Raw genomic sequence first — 17,448 nt, 5'->3', positions numbered from 1 at the left:
GCTCTCTGCACAAGAGTGCTTGAAGCTCCGAGATTCTGCGGGCAGAACAGATAGCTACCAGGAAAACCGTCTTGAGAGTGATATCCTTGAGGGTCGCGGAATACATGGGTTCAAAGGGTGGTCCGACCAAGATTTGGAGAACGAGATTGAGACTCCACGAAGGATAAAGAGCGTGCACCGGGGGTTTCACGTGCTTCACCCCCCTGAGGAATCGGATGATATCCGGGTGAGAGGAGAGGGAAGTTCCCTCTCATTGATGAAGTAGAGAGCCTAGGGCAAAGACGAACTCTCAGCGAGTTGTAGGCCAGACCCTTGTCCAGTCCCTATTGAAGAAAAGATAAGATCTGAGCCACCGAGGCAGTCCATGGCAAGACAGGTATGGAGGCACACCAGTTCTCAAAAACTTTCCATACCCTGACATAGGAGATGGAGGTAGACGTCTTTCTAGCTTTGAGGAGGGTCGAGATAACGGCATCTGGGTATCCACGCCATCTCAGCCAGCGCCTCTCAAAAGCCAGTCCGTAAGACAGAAGCGATCGGCCTGGGCGAAAGATACCGGACCCTGATGCAGCAAGCGTGGAAGGTGACCCAGACGAAGAGGTACTTCCACTGCGAGGTTGATCAAGTCTGCAAACCACGGACGACAGGGCCATTCCAGCGCCACCAGCATTACCGGACCCTGGTGGGACTCTATTCTCTGGAGCACCTTGCCCACCAGAAGCCAAGGGGGGAAACACGTAGAGGAGACCGTGACGGGGCCAGAGGAGGACTAAGGCATCCACTCCCTCTGCGCCATACTCTCTTCTGCGACTGAAGAACCGAGCTGCCTTGGCATTCCGGGAGGTTGCCATTAGATCCAGATAGGGGGGTCCCCCATCTGTAGAACAGGAGATTCACTGCCTCATGATAAGTGGGCCTGAACAGAAAACCAACATGAAGAAGGAAATCCCCAGAATCCTCTGCTTTTCTTTAGCCTGCCTGGGCTGAATGAACTCTAAGTGACTCTCTGAGCATGACTTGCAGAATTTCCCTGGATATCTATAAAGGCAGACAAGCTGGCACCAGAAAGGTGAGGCCTATTCATTGGGTCACAAAGAAACCAACGGCGGGAGATTCAGGCACTATTCTCAGGAGTTTTTATCAACACAGCCACAGATGTGTTAATTATCTTGACCAGTAAGATTTTAACAGAACAAAGGACTATCTCGAGAGTGAGGGCAAATGGGCCATGCCTGGGAAAACTAATCAGGGCAGTTCAGAGATAGTCACATCGTGCTGTTGACATGACAACCTATGTAAATTATTCTTTGGGCAGTCACGCAAGTCTAGAAGCTTCCACAATACTGAATGTTATCTATAAAAGAAGGATAACTTCCTGTATACGATGAGATGCTGGTGGACAGTTTGTCAGAGGCATGGCATCAGTATCTCCCAGGAATACTTATATTGTTCAATAAAAGATTATGGTTTACACTGAAAATCTAAGTATTCTTGTGTCCCTGGCCAAAAGCGTCCTGAAAAATGGCATGGCGCTTAACACTCCTCTGAGAGTTCCCACTCTTCGGGATCTAGATGTTGACGACTGAGAAAGTCGGCTTGAACGTTGTCTATACCTGCGATGTGGGAAGCAGCTAGGTGGGAGAGATGAGTCTCCGCCCATGCCATCAACCTGTCTGTCTCCCGAGAGACATGCCGGCTCCTCGTGCCCCCTTGGCGATTGATGTAGGCCACAGTGGTCGCATTGTCTGAGAGTATTCGGACTGCTCGATGATAGACAAGAGGTAGGAAGCATTTCAATGCCAGACGCACTGCTCTGGTCTCCAAGTGATTGATTAGCCAAGTTGCTTGGGACGGCGTCCACTTCCCTTGCGCAGAACTCATCTGACACACCGCTCCCCAGCCAGAGAGACTGGCGTCCGTTGTGACTATTATTCATTTCGGGATGTCCAAAGGAACACCCTGGAGAAGATGAGACAGGTTGAACCACCATGAGAGACTGTCCTTGGCTCCCTGCGGGAGAGGAAGGATGGCTTGGAAGTCTCGAGACACCGGCTTCCAGCGGGAGAGCAAGGCGCGCTGTAAGGGACGCATATGAGCAAACGCTCAGGGGACCAGATCGATGGTGGAAGCCATGGATCCCAGGACCTGGAGGTAATCCCACGCTGCAGGAAGTGAGAGACCGAATCGCTGTATTTATTTTTTATTTATTTATTTTTAATTTTTATAGACCGAAGTTCTTGTAGGAACTACAAATCAATCCGGTTTACATACAACTTTTAAATGCCCAAAAAGAGTAGTGGGCTTTACATAGAACAGTTGAACAATAAAACAGGTAACAATAGAACAATAACAATAATGATGGAACAAATAGAATAGATAACCAATTAAACATAGTAATATAGTAATAAATATTATATAGAAAATAAATATAAAAGAGATAGAGTAAATGGAGTGTGAGTACAGTATAAATACAAAAGATGAAAGAGCTCAAAAATTAAAGTACAGTTGTATCTGAGTTGTATCTGAGCTATGAGCGTATGAGCCCTGTCCGGAGGCAGAAACACCTTGCCCAGCGCTATGTCGAAATGCACCCCCAGGAAGTTCAGAGACTGAGATGGAGAAAGGCTGCTCTTGGCGAAGTTGACCTCCCAACCCAGGGAGTGAAGAAGTGTCAACAACCTTATCAACCACCCGGTGGCACTGGGCTGAGGACTTTGCCCGAATAAGCCAGTCGCCCAGGTATAGGTGCACCAAGATTCCCTCCTTCCAGAGAGCGGCAGCTACTACTATCATCACCTTCGTGAAGGTTCGAGGAGAGGTCGCAAGACCAAAGGGTAGAGCCTGGAACTGGAAATGCTGTCCCAGAAGCTTGAAACGCAGAAAACGCTGATGCGCTTGGAGGATGGGAATGTGTAGATAAGCTTCCATCAGATCCAGGGAGGCCAAAAATCTCCGGAGTGTACCGCCACTATCACGGAGCGCAAGGTTTCCATCCGAAAGTGGGGAATCTTGAGGGCCCTGTTGACCATCTTGAGATCCAAGATCGGGTGGAAGGAACCTTCCTTCTTGGGGACTACAAAGTATATCGAATAATGTCCCTGGCCTACTTCCAAGTGGGGGGGGGGGGGGGGGGGAACCAGACGAATCGCTCTGAGAGCCAGAAGCCTGTCGAGTGTCTGCCGAAGTATGAGTTGTTTCTGGACTGGGCCACATGGAGAAGAGGAACCTCTTACCGGCCAAGCAAATTCTAACACGTAGCTGTGTCTTAGAATATCCAGGACCCACTGATCTGACGTGATGTTGACCCACTCCTCGTAGAAAAGGGAGAGACATCCCCCTATCCTGGGGATCAGGGAGTGGGCCGGCATAGTGTCATTGTGAAGACTTGGAGGATGTCCCCTGGGCCAGATCAGAGTGGGGCTGTCTTCGGGCACGAAAGCACTGAGTCCAGGATTGAGATCGAGAGGACGGCTGACGAGGAGCTGCAGTTCGTGCCTGGCGGAAACGACGTTGATTCCTGAATTGGCTTCTAGTGGAATTAAAAGACCTAGAAGAATGAGGGCGATCCTCTGGCAGTTTGTGTACCTTATTCTCTCCGAGGGACTTGATAATCTGGTCTAGATCCTCCCCAAATAGTAGCTTGCCCTTGAAGGGTAGAGATCCCAGCTGCGACTTGGAAGAAGAATCAGCCGACCTGTTGCGAAGCCAGAGGAGGCGTCTAGCCAAGACTGCAGAAACCATAGATCTGGCCAATACTCTAAGAATGTCATATAGAGCGTCTGCTCCATATGCTATGACGGCCTCCAGGTGGTCTGCCTGAAGTGCTTCCTCAGGAGGCAACTCCTGGGAACTGAGCAGCTGTTGAAGCCAGTGGAGGCCTGCACTCTGAGCGAAGGAACTACAAATGGCCGCCCAGACCTCCAGGGCGGACACCTCGAAACTCTTAAGATAAACTTCCAGCTTTCGATCTTGAAGATCTCGCAAGGCTGCACCACCCGTTACTGGAATGGTAGTTCTTTTCGTCACCGATGAGACTGCAGAATCTACTTTGGGAACCTTAAGAAGCTCCAGGAAATCATCCGGGAGAGGATATAGCTTATCCATGGCTCTGCCGACCTTGAGGGAGGTCTCCAGAGAATCCCATTCCCTGGATAACAGTTGAAGGAACGTGGGATGGGAAGGAAAGGACCTACATGGTGGACCGTAGACCAGCCAGAAGGGGGTCCCCTTTCTTCGCTGGTGGATTAGGCTCAGGTGGGTCCTGAGGGGCCTCAATGTCCAATTCCTGTAGGATATGTGGAATGAGGGGGTCCAGCTCATCCCTCTGAAAGATCCGCAGAACTCTAGGATCATCCCCTTCCAATTGAGCCGTAGTTGAAGGTTCATCTGGATCCGGATCCTGCTGAGGAACAGACCCCTCGCAGAGGGGTGTACCAAACGGACCCTCGGAATGCTTGAGGTGGTCGGAGGTACCCCTGGTCCCGGGACCGCTGACCCTTGGGCACTCCCCACCGTCTGGGCATTTCCCAAGACCTCAGTGGAATCAGCCATTCTGGGTACCTTAGGAGGAGGAGGTCCTGCCAAAAATTCCTGGTGCTGGCCCATTCTGGCCAGGTAAGCATTGTGAAGCAGGAGAACAAAATTTGTGGAAAACGGAGGTGGTCCCGATGGAGGAAGAGTGGTAAGATCCCCTGATGGAGGAAAGGGCTCCAGAGTGGAACGGGTGTCAAAACCGGCAGCTGAGATGAAAAAGGAGCATCCTGCTCTTCTCCTGTTAGTGCCGGAGCAGCAGAGTCTGGTGACAAAATGGCCGCTGTTCCCACGGTCAGCGGGATCGGGGCCGGCCCCTGAGCATCGAGGCACGCTAGAAGACGAGAACCAGAGCGGCCAGGTGGTTGAGAGGGTCCCTCCCCACCAGGAAGGCAAGCTGTGCAAATCCCCTCGCGGGAGAGCCTCGACCTGGGCTCTCCACAAACGCAGCACCTGGACGAACGAGGCATGGGGAACCCCAGAACCGCGAGGGAACCGGCTGTTCTTAACGCGAGAAACAGGCACAGTTTAAAGCTGCAGGAAGCGGGAAAAACCTCCGCTTCAGCCTGTTCTTCCTCACGCTCACCAGGTTCGTGGCTGTAAGAAGCAGGTAATAGCCTCCGCTTCAGTCCTGCTCTCTCTCTATCCCTCAGCGACCCACAGATAGAGGCACAGAGGAATAACGCTTCTCTGTGCCGGCTGCCCCGAGGAAAGCGGCGTCTCAGGGGCAGCAGGTCGGATAGCAGCCACAGGGGGAGAGGTCGGCACCACAGACTTGCACCCCCAGAGAGAGGAAGAGAGGAAATAACCTGTCAAAAGGAAATAAAAACAAACTTACCCCGACAACAGAGATGGGAGGGGTGGGGAGAGCTGCAAATAGTACTGCCTGCAAGCAATAGAATGCTCCCACTAAAACAGGAGCAGATGCTACAGGAAAGCTCTCCAAATAATTCTCTCAGAAAATTCAAAATTCAAAGATTTTTTTTTTTAATTAGACTTGATCCATCCAAAAGAAAGGAAAGCTGAGGAAAGTAGAGAAAATTCCTAAAATAGCTTTCTAGTCATCTCAGTGGGGAACGAAAGCCACCACTGTCATCTGTTGGAGTTAAAAGAATACTGGGGATTAGTAGAGGGTGCACTACCTTATAAGGAAGCATCCTTCAAAGTTCTATTTGACTCCATCTGCTGAAAGGGGGAGATAACCCACTGTCTGGACTGATCCTGGTATGTACAGGGAACTTTGGTTCTGAAGCAGAAACCAGAGCGTTAATCAGTACAGAGCCTCATTGCTGAAAAAGGGAGGAAGAACTGATGCAATCCCAAAGAAATGATAGAGAGGCTCTCCTGGTATTGTGGCTGACATAGCTGGCATAGCGATATGTGACACTAATAATGTTCCTGGAAGGTACATGACCTAGAACTTTTCAAACCATGTGGCTCGAATTAGAGAACACATCTCAATGGGAATGCCGCAGAATCGGGTACTTACCATCCGACGTGGATCGACGAAGAACAATCCAGTGAAGACTGCTGGCTCCGTGGATTTCAGGAGTCATCGAGGGAGTAGATGCCCGTCTCAACTCTGATGCCTGGTATGGTGGCGCAGGTATAGAGGAGACAGGCTGAGTGTGGCTGGCGCTATCACGGTAGTATTTTGTGGAGGGCCACTATCCCCCACCAATGTCGGTGAGGCACGCCTCGGGAACAGGGGAGCCGATTAACAGCTCGTGAACCCGGCCCTCGTCGCAGCGGCTCAATGTCTCGTGACACCAGTGCAGAATTCTTCGGAAATCGTTCCGGTGTTTCTGGAGCACCAAGGACTGCCAGTACTGTGCGGAACAGTGTCGATGGCAGTGGTGATGTTACTCGGCCCGAGCACTGTCCAGCAACGAGAAGAATAGCACCAATGTGCTGGATGGCGTCTGTGGCAGACGCTCACCGTGTCAGTGACGATGCATGCCACGGTGCTCGGCCCGGTCTTTCCCCAGCGCCGAGATGGATGCCCTCGCTGTCTTGGATGGCGACTGATGATGGACTGTCAGCATGCCTGCATCCTATCGATGCCCATCGATGGAATGGACCCGGGCATCGATGGCATCAATAAAATAAAGGATGGCATCGATGGAAATGACCCTGGCATCAATGGAAGTGCCCCGGGCGATGGTGGCCCCGACCCGGGCATGGATGGCACCGACGAGACAAGGTGTACATCGATGGCATCCATCCGGGCAATGATGGCACCGATGAAACCCAAGGAAAAATCAGTGCCATGGATGAAAAACATGGATGGCACGGAGAGAAACGATGCAGGGACCGAAGGCATCAATGTACCGCGGGGGAGGCGTACCGATGGCATCTAAGAATCCAGGACGGTCTGAAGGGGGTACCGACGGTAGCGATGGGGCATAGACTGCGCGAGTGTACCAAGGAATCGAAGGACCTGAATCAACAGGGGCCCTGGCGACAACGGAAACCGTGGAAGTCCCTGTCCCACTAGCGCTAATAACCAGGCAGAGTGTCACAGAGGGACACTCGCAGGCTATGTGTGGCTAACTGAAAACATAGGAAGAGGGAAGGCCGCAGTCGGCTGGCAGGCCAGAAAGGTGACAGAAACCAACCGAAAAAACAGGGCATAGTACTCACCGAGCGTCGAATAAACGTACGCGAAGAGAGACCCGTGCAGGGAAAAGTGTATGTGAAGTAAAAGTTTGTGTTTCCGTGTGGAAAATGTGTTAGAATTTCTCACAGAGCTCCTAACCGCTATGCTTACTGCAGAGCAGAAAAAAGAAGACTGTGGCTCACAGGGATAATTGCAGGCTGAGCATGCTCAGTGCACTCAGTGTGCCAGTGTCACAAAGTTCTACAAAACTTTGACAGAAAAGTTTTCCGTATAGGGCTCCATCCTGTGATGTCACCCATATGTGAGGACTACCATCCTACTTGTCCTGTGAGAACATGGAAACAACCTGGAATCAACCTGAACAAAAACTTCAAAGAGCAGCCTTATCTAGCCTTACAGCAGACAAATTTCAGCCGCCCTCACCATTATGTATCTACAAGCTACATCATGCTGGATTCATAATGTCCCGATGCCAATAGATTTATTCGATTATACTATTACATATTGGTCTCATAGTAAAGGAAATGGTTTCTTTAGTTCAGTCGTTTCAGCTCTCCCTGACTTAGATTGTCAGTTCTATAGAGCATGCACTCTCTTATGTGTATCTGTACAGCACTTTGTACATCTTGTAGTGCTTTATAAATGTTTATTAGTGGTATGTGACAGGCTGATAGCAGATAGCCAAGATACAGTTGGGTTTTTCTTACCAATCTGAACATCCACTGCAGACATCCTGCAGATCAGAACAGCAGCTGCAACAGCTTCAGTTATCAAGGGAACCTGAGTGGTCGGCGCTGCAGCCTTCTCTACAGTCTGAATCAGCAAGGGAAGCAGCTCAATGGCCTGCAGTAAGGTGTCACCTGCTTGGACAGAAACAAGCTCACATAACCAAGGCTGCTGAATCCTTTTGCTTCCAATGATCCTTCCACCATAAGAATGCTACACACAGAAACAATACAGCAGCAGATGGAGACTGCAAGATCCAATTTCCCTTTCTAATGCAAAACTAAAAACGTTACTTGATCTCTGGCTTACACTAACTTCCCCCTCTGCTTGTTCTATGCATTCTTGAAATCTGGTATTTTTGCCTCCACCACCTCCATTAATAGCTTGTTTCACACATTCATAATACTTTCTAGGAAGAAATATATTGGAAATTTTCACTTATCTAAAAGGTCTCAACATATAAGGACCACTAGTTTCACCCAGTCTGCTCTTTTGTACTATCACAAGACTTGCACCATTTGTGGTACTCTCCCTCCTTTCACCTGCCTATTAAGCTCTCTCTATGTGTATCCCTAAAACCTATTAAAGGGGGGTTTCTATAAACTTAACATCTTAAAAAAACTCAAACCCCTCCTCCACACCCACGATTTCCGCACAGTCGTACAGACCACAATGCTCACAAAACTAGACTATTGCAATTCCCTATTGCTAGGACTCCCCGCCACCACCATCAAACCCCTCCAAATTCTGCAAAACTCCATGGCTAGAATCATAACAGGCACACAAAAAAGGGAACACATCACCCCCATACTAAAAGACCTACATTGGTTACCCATCTCCTTCCGCTCACAATACAAAACCCTCACCATCCTTCACAATTCCCTACACAAACATAATCACACCTGGCTCGACGAAATGCCTCGTTACCGGTCATCCGACCGACCCACAAGAACAACCCATGCAGGTACTCTACACACCCCATCCCTAAAGGCAGCACATTCTACTCACACCAGAGAGAGAGCCTTCTCCATCGCTGCCCCCACCCTCTGGAACTCCCTCCCCACCCTCCTACGCCAAGAGACATCCCTGCAAATTTTCAAGAAAGGAGTCAAAACATGGCTATTCCGACAGGCCTATCCCGACACAAACCAAACTTAATTTCTCCCCAGCCCCCCCTGTTCGAATTTCCCCCTCCCCATCCTAAGTTTCCCCCCGCCCCTCCCATGGATACCCTAGAAGAAACAACATTCCCCTACGGCTTAATTTAATTTATTTTTTGATCATGATCGGTTAATGTGTACTTTTGTAAGAAATAGTATGTTGCTCCAAGATTACATTGTTATGGTTTTACTTTATTTTATTCTTTATACATCGTTTTGTTTTAATGTTTTATTGTATCGCCCATCTGAGTTCTTTGTAAACCGGCATGATGTGCTGCACGAATGTCGGTAAATAAAAGTTAATAAATAAATAAATAAATAAATAAATCCCATGGAGTTAAAAAGGTTTGGACAAACATCCATAAATCATTATTAACCAGGGATAAGCAGTGGCTTATCCCTGGGATAAGCAACATGGAATCTATTGACTATTTGGGATCATACTGGGTGAGGCAGAGCCCCTATGTTCCCCCTTAAACGGTGCAGGACCAGGCTAAGTACCTGGTCTGTTTAATTGCCCTTGTGAGAGTGAGCTCTGTGGGCGAGGCCCAGAGGGGAGGAATAAGAGCTGAAACTCAGGTGGGTTAGTTAGACCAGGCTCAAGTCTCTAGAAGGAAGGTAGATCCTATAAAGTAACACTGTCCAAACACTGAGCTATGCCGAAGCTGAACTGTGAGTACTGAGGGAAGCGATACTGAACTCTGAGTAATTCAGTACACTGTTCTGAAGGGAAGACAGTCTACTGTGGTGTATGATGAAGCTGTAATAAAGCTATTATGTTTTAAGAAAAGCCAGAATCAGACTGAATTTAAGTCTCCAGGCCTATGGGAATCAATGCTAGGTGCAACATATGCATGGGATTTTATTCTCTAAACTTAGTAAAGAGAAAAAAAACCTCCAAAGAAAGTGTAGGGTGTGACCTGCCAGAAGCAGTTTGGAGGCCAAACAGTTTGCAGAAGAGAGAAGCAAAGTGTGTTTGGAGTACAGAGAGTTGTGAAGAGGATTCTAAACAAAGTACAGAACACAGGGGGCCTGTGGCTCTAAAACAAAATACAGAGTGCAGGGGTGTACAGAGCATGGTGGCTTGTGAAAGGGTGTGGTTCAGAAACTGCACAGAAGGAAAAATGTTTCAGGTAGAGAGGAAATTATAAGTGGGCCTGGTTGCATGGACAGTCAGAAAGTATTAGGTTTGAACCGGCTAAAAAGAGAAACTTATCTGGGAGGTAGATAGAGATTTAAAAGTGATTAAGTTATTGCTGGTTATGCAAGCTTTTTACCTTTTTTTGCCATGAAAAAGAAAAGAGGAAGGAACACTTGCAGCAATGCTGTGCTGAGCAGGGTGTGGCTCTGGAAAAGCTGCCAGAGTGAGCTGTGAGTGCGGTGAATGGGAACAGGGTATGGCCCTCTTCCAGCAAGCAAGCTACTCTGCTGTTTCAGGTGTGCAGCCACAGGAAAACTTTGAGTGGAGCAGTCCAGGTACTGCAGCAACCAGTGAAGCAAAGCAGCCAAAGGGCTGGAAGGAAAGAACCGCATGTATTTCTGTATAGTGGGAGTTCCCCAGTCCCAGAAGCCGGGTCAGAGGGAAGACCTGAGGCTGAAGGTTTAGCAACTGGAAAGGCCAGCCAGGGTAATCAAGCAAGGGAACCCACTCCCAGAGTACAGGCCAGGCAAGAGTGTGAATGCCTAGACTGGCTGGACAAGAAGTACTAACAGCTCATGGAGGAACTAGATGAGTGGCTAGCAGAGGGGTCTGACCAGCTGACAGAATCATGACAACAGTCTGAAACTGGCATGACAGGTGGTCCTGAGGAAGACTCTGTAGGGTGCCCAAACACTACCGGGAGTCTAGAGACTTCTCCCATGAGAATCCTAGAGAAGGGGGCTTTGAAGAACCCTGAAAGAGGAGTCACAGACTGCCCAGGAGGGGGAGTATTGAGCAGTTGGAAGTCAGCGCTACAGGAAGTCCTGATAAACACTGCAGGGTGCCTAAACACTACTGGGAGTCAAGAGATAAATGACTTATGAGAGAGACTGAAGAACCTAAATATGTATACCCTGGAGGAGAGGAGGAGCAGGGGTGATATGATAGACTTTCAGATATTTGAAAGGTGTTAATGATCCATGGTCAACAACAAACCTTTTCTGTTGGAAACAAATCAGTAGAACTAGGGGTCACGATTTGAAACTCCAGGGAGGAAGACTCAGAACTAATGTCAGGAAGTGGTGGATGCCTGGAATGCCTTCCGGAGGAAGTGGTAAAGACTAAAACTGTGAAGGATTTCAAAGGGGTATGGGATAAATACTGTGGATCCATAAAAGCTAGAGGATGGGAATGACGAGAAGAGGCATGGGGGTGGCTTGCTAGAATGGTGGCTACTACCCTTACTCAATAAGCCTTCACACGGTTAATGCAACTCCAACATCGCTCTCTGCTTCACCGGCAAGGGGAAATGTGAAAAAGAGGATTTGCATTCAGACAACAATCAACAAGGACTGAACTGCACAGTCTGAGTAAACAAATAAGCATGGGGGTAACTTGCTTGTTGCGGCAGTTATTACCCTAAAACAATTAAGCCTGATACGTCACTTTGAATGCATATCCAGCATGCCTCTCTGCTTCAACAGCAGAGGTAAATGTGGAAAAGAGGATTTACATTCAGACAACATCCAACAAGGCATTGATCTGTGCAGGCTGGGTAAACAAGCTTGATGTGGCGGTTACTACCCTTAACCATTAAGCCTTATGATTCACTTTTGAAGCAACTTCAACATTATTCTCTGCAGCAACGGCAGGGGGTGGCAGGAAATTAAAATCAAACAGTTACCAACAAGGGCCCTGAACTTGGTGGTTGGTGAGCCAGATAGGTATGGGAAAATAAGTGTGGGAGCTTGCTGGGTAGACTGGATGGGCCATTTGGTCTTTTTCCACCGTCGTTTCTATGTATGACACAGAAGATCCAGCAAAAATTTGGGAACAGACCCTGTGCCAGGAAGTGCCCTACCCAGCTCCACGTGGACTGGTCAAAAATCACGATGCTGGCACGCCTGGAGGAAGGACAAGGGAGAATCCAGAAGACTGAACTTGAAATGAAGATTGGAACATCAAGAACTTGATTGAAGATTCAGATGAGGCGGAGATTCAAAAGACTGGATGAGGAACCGGCAGGAGACCAGGAACATACAACAAGCAACATGACTGAGCTCCAATGAGGGACAAGGAAATCAGGAACCAGAACTTGGAACAGGAACAAGAGAATCAGGAACATCCAACGTGGAACATGAAGACCATCAAGACAGAGATGACTACAGAAGACTTTGAAGGAAGACACACCATGGACAACCATGTACACTCCTTGCGAAGGCCCCAAAAAGCTGTCAGAGAGCTCTTTTATAGGGCTGAAGGCAGGACAAGGCAGTGACATCATCAGTAAGGGCTGCGGGCTTTTCCCGCTGCGGGTCCTTTAAATCCGGAAGAGAGAGACGCACATGCCTATGTAGAAGCCAAAGTCAGGGCAAGAATCCTTAACCAAAAAATTCATATTAATATCAGATATACTACAAGAAAAAAACCCTGACTTCATAGCCATAACCGAAACCTGGTTCAAAAATACTGATCAAGTCATAACGAACCAACTAAACAACAAGGCATACGACACATTTTCAATCCCACGCAAGTCTCACAGAGGAGGAGGACTACTCCTCATCATAAAAAAACACTTTGCAATGAAATTGATCCCACACGATCTCCCAAGACAATACGAAATATCTCTCTGACTTGGAAAACCTGCAAATATGCCTAGTGTACTGCCCTCCCAAACTTCTTGAAAACGAAATCTCTCCATTCCTAGAATTCCTAATAACATACATTAGTACAAAAACACCGACAATTATATTTATTTATTTAACAGTTTTATATACCGAAATTCTTGTAAGGGTTTACAAATCAGTTCGGTTTACATTGAACACAAACAGTGCTTCAGTAAATGAAAGCAATTACATTGAACATTGACAGAGCTTCAAATGTGGAACAATTACAAAGAACTAAAATAAAATATCTTATTAACCAAAAACAAGCAGAATAACATTTAACATTTGTACAGAAAACAATGTCTCAAAGAGCGTAAATATAATACATATGTGATCGCAGAGGCTTAGGTCTTGGACTAAGCAACAGAAAACTAGGGGTTGACGCTAAGGTATAGCACCAAACTGAAATCTTGGAACAGAGGGGCATAAGGGTGTCACTGTACAAATATAATAAACGGCTAGTGGAGTGAGGATTAGGTATGTGAACCGTAGTGAAGGCAACAGGAGCTAAGTAGAGGAGCAAATCTGAACATGAAATTTTTGACTAAGGAGATATAAATGAATAGGAAAAGTGTAAATACTGCTGAGGAACGGGGAGGAATTTAATTCAGAGGATTATCTGAATGGGAAAAGGCCTGATTGAACAACCAGGTTTTGAGTCTTTTCTTAAAAGTAACCGGGCAGTGTTCTAGCCGTAGGTCTGGAGGGAGAGAATTCCAGTGTTTTGGACCAGACGCTGAGAGGGCTCTCATTCCTGAAGTTGTTTTTTGAAAGGGAACTTGGAGGGTGTCTTTATATGCTGCTCTTACCGGCCTGGATGGTAAGTGCAGTCTGAGAGGGAACTTGAGATCCAAAGGTGTGATGTTGAAAATTGCTTTGTGGGTGATGGTTAGAACTTTGAACAGTATTCTGAAATTGATAGGGAGCCAGTGGAGGATCTTCAGAATGGGGGTGATGTGGTCCCATTTTTTGGATCTGGTTAGAATCCTGGCAGCGGCATTTTGTACCATCTGTAATGGCTTGATAGTATTTGCAGGGAGGCCGATCAGGAGTGAGTTGCAATAGTCTATCTTTGAGAAAATGATTGCCTGAAGTACTGTACGGAAGTCTTGGAAGTGGAGGAGAGGTCTGAGTCGTTTTAAAACTTGGAGTTTGAAAAAGCAGTCCTTGGTGGTGGTGTTGATGAAGCTTTTGAAGTTAAGTTGTTTATCCATGAGGACTCCTAAATTTCTGACTTCGGAGAAGGAAGGAAGGGTTGCAGGAAGTGGGTTAAACTGTGTGAAATTGCCGTCATGTGAGATAAGTAGATATTCCGTCTTTTTTGTGTTCAGGATCAAGTTAAGGCTTGATAGAAGGTTGTTTATTGACTTGAGGCAGGTGTCCCAAAACTCGAGGGTTTTGCTTAATGATTTGGTAATTGGTAAGAGAATTTGTACGTCGTCTGCGTACAGATAGAAGATTAGATTAAGACTAGTGAGGAGATGGCAGAGAGGGAGGAGGTAGATATTGAAGAGGGTTGGGGATAGCGAAGAGCCCTGGGGAACTCCCAACGTAGAGCCGACAGGTAGGGATTCTTCACTGTTGATTTTGACCTTGTAGGTCCTGTTTTGAAGGAATGACTTGAACCAGCTTAGGGCGGTGCCTTTGACGCCGATGTCCGATAGACGATCTAAAAGATAGGCGTGGTTCACCGTGTCAAAAGCCGCAGAAAGGTCGAGGAGAATGAGAAGACTTGGTTGTTTTTTATCCAGACTTGTGAGGATGGTGTCTGTAAGTGTGATTAAGAGTGTTTCAGTGTTGCGGGCTTTTCTGAACCCGAACTGATATGGGGAGAGGATTTTGTTGTTGTTCAAGAATTCTGTGAGTTGCTGGTTTACTATTCTTTCCAAAATTTTTGCAATGAATGGAAGGTTTGCAATAGGGCGGAAGTTAGCTGGATCATCCGGGGAGAGATTCGGTTTTTTTTAGCAGAGGTTTTAGGATAGCAAGTTTAAGAGGGTCTGGTACATGACCCTGTGAGAGCGAACAATTGATGATTTTTGCAATATGTTTGGAAATGGTACTAGGAATGGAGAGAAGCAGGTTGGATGGAATTGCATCCAGAGGGTGAGATGCAGGTTTGAGCTTTTTGAGAATAATTTCTATCTCCAATGAAGAAGTAGGTTCGAAGGTTTCCAGATTAGTAATTGGATGAGTGGTTGCAGTAATAGGGGTTGGAGGGAGAGGAGTATTGTTGTTCGTGAGCGGAGTTATGAGGTTTAGAATTTTCTTTTTGAAGTTTCTTTTTATACTTGGCGACTTCAATCTTCACACAGACACCAGCCCCAGATCACAAAACTGCCAAACCATGATCGACATGCTATCAAGTCTAAACCTAAACCAACAAGTGAACAACCCCACACACAAAGCGGGGCACACATTGGACCTGATCTTCACAAATCAAAATTTCTCAGTCACATCAATATCATACAGACCAGTCCCTTGGCCCGATCACTACCTCTTACAATGCAAGACACAGGCAAACTTCAACAACACGACAAAAACAAACATTTCACTATCTTTTAAATACGGTCCACCATTCCAAACTGACATTCTCCAACAAGAACTTGGAAAACAACTAGCAAATCTAGACCTTTCCAATATAAACAACGCCATTCAATCCTGGTTCAAACTTACAGAAGAAACTGCAAATAATATAAACCCTGAGAAATTTAAACAGATAAAGAAAAACAGAGAACACCACAATCCATGGTTCAACTCACAACTAAGAATATCAAAATCCAACCTTAGGAAAATAGAAAAGGAATGGCAAAAATACAAATGTCCAGTGACACTACAAAGATACCGCATGCAACTCGCCTCTTATAAAAAAAATGATTCTGAACACTAAACGTGACTACTATAGTCAAAAGATCAAAAACTCCACCAATAACTCCAAATCCCTATTCAACATCATAAACAACCTCTTATCTGAAAACAACTCCCCCAAAACCAAAAACAAAAATTTAAGCCAAGACCTAGCCATGTTCTTCAAAAACAAAAACAAACAAAATAATTGATACAATCAACAAATCCTCGATCTCAGAAGACCAAATATCCACAACAAACAAAATACCATGGTCTAATTTCGAACCAATCTCAACCACTGAAACAGAAAAAATGCTAAAAAAAAATAAACCCAGCATGTCATGATCTTGACATAATCCCAACACGAGAACTAAAGGAAATTGCCCATACCATAGCCCCAACCGTAGCAGCAATTATAAATAAATCTCTCGAAGAAGGTGAGCTACCAGTCAAACTGAAAATCGCAACGTTCAAACCAATTTTAAAGAGGGAAAACCTAAATCCAGACGACTTGAACAACTACCATCCAATCTCAAACCTACCCCTACTTGCAAAACTGACTGAGAAAACTGCCCTGACACAGCTCAATGAACACCTCGAAAACAACAAAATCTTACATCCCACCCAACACTGCTTTAGGAAAAACCTCAGCACTGAAACCCTACTTCTTAACCTATCAAACAATATACTAAGAGGTTTCGATAACAAACTAAGCCATTTACTAATCCTACTAGACCTCTCCGCCACATTCGACACAGTAGACCACAGAAGCCTAATATCAAGATTAGCAAGCCTAGGTCTCTCAGACAGAACTCTAGAGGGGTTCACATCCTTCCTAAAAGACAGATATTTCAAAGTCACCATTAACAACAAATCATCTGAAGCCATCCCCCTCGAAACAGAAGTACCACAAGGGTCCGCTCTCTCGGCCACACTCTTCAATATTTACCTACTCCCACTCTGCCAGCTCATCTCAAGTCTAGCCATAACATACTATATGTACGCCGACGATATTCAGCTCCTCATACCAATAACTTCCACCATCGAAGATGCACTGACCCTAGCAGCCTCTTACCTTGAATCAATTAGAAACATGCTAAACAGGCTAAACCACCTAAAATTATGCCTCAACATGAACAAAACAGAATGCATTCTGATAGAAAGAAAAAACTCAGGATCAAAGACCAATCCCTCCATACAAATAGACAACATCAGTATCCAACTAAAAGACCTCGGTATATGGACTGATAGTGAACTAAACTACAAAAAAGCATATAACAAAAACAAAAGAAGGCTTTCATAAAATCCAAATACTTAAACATTTAAAACCGCTGCTTCACCACCAAGAATTCAGAACCGTCCTACAATCACTTATTTTCACCAGCCTAGACTACTGCAACTCACTCTTGATAGGACTACCAAAAACGGCATTAAAACCTCTTCAATTACTACAGAATGCTGCAGCTAGAGTCCTATCCGGCAAAAAAAAAAATCAGACCACATCACCCCTGTACTCCAAAGTCTACACTGGCTACCGGTAGAAAAAAGAATTGAATTCAAGATACTGACAATCTTACACAATGCAATATACAAAGCAGAGAATACTGCCCTCAACAACATAATACAGATACACAGATCTCAACGCACAACAAGAACCGCTAGTAAATTACATCTATTCATACCATCACTCCCATTAGCTAAGCTATCAAACACAAGAAACAGAGCCATCTCCATCGCTGGACCGAAACTATGGAACTC

General features: G+C 46.2%; 1 protein-coding gene across 1 annotated transcript in view; it reads right to left on the bottom strand.

Moving 5' to 3' along the window:
* The window catches only part of GCN1 (GCN1 activator of EIF2AK4), a 433,190-nt gene that overhangs the window by 276,346 nt on the left and 139,396 nt on the right, over nucleotides 1-17,448 (bottom strand). Inside the window, 1 exon segment of the mRNA XM_029571925.1 lies at nucleotides 7,858-8,010. Within this exon segment, the coding sequence (XP_029427785.1) occupies nucleotides 7,858-8,010 (153 nt within the window).

Source organism: Rhinatrema bivittatum, chromosome 11 (assembly GCF_901001135.1).
Source record: "Rhinatrema bivittatum chromosome 11, aRhiBiv1.1, whole genome shotgun sequence".
NCBI classification, from domain to species: Eukaryota; Metazoa; Chordata; class Amphibia; order Gymnophiona; family Rhinatrematidae; genus Rhinatrema; species Rhinatrema bivittatum.
The sequence above is the reverse complement of the archived record's forward strand: the minus strand, read 5'-3'. Positions and strand labels throughout refer to the sequence as shown.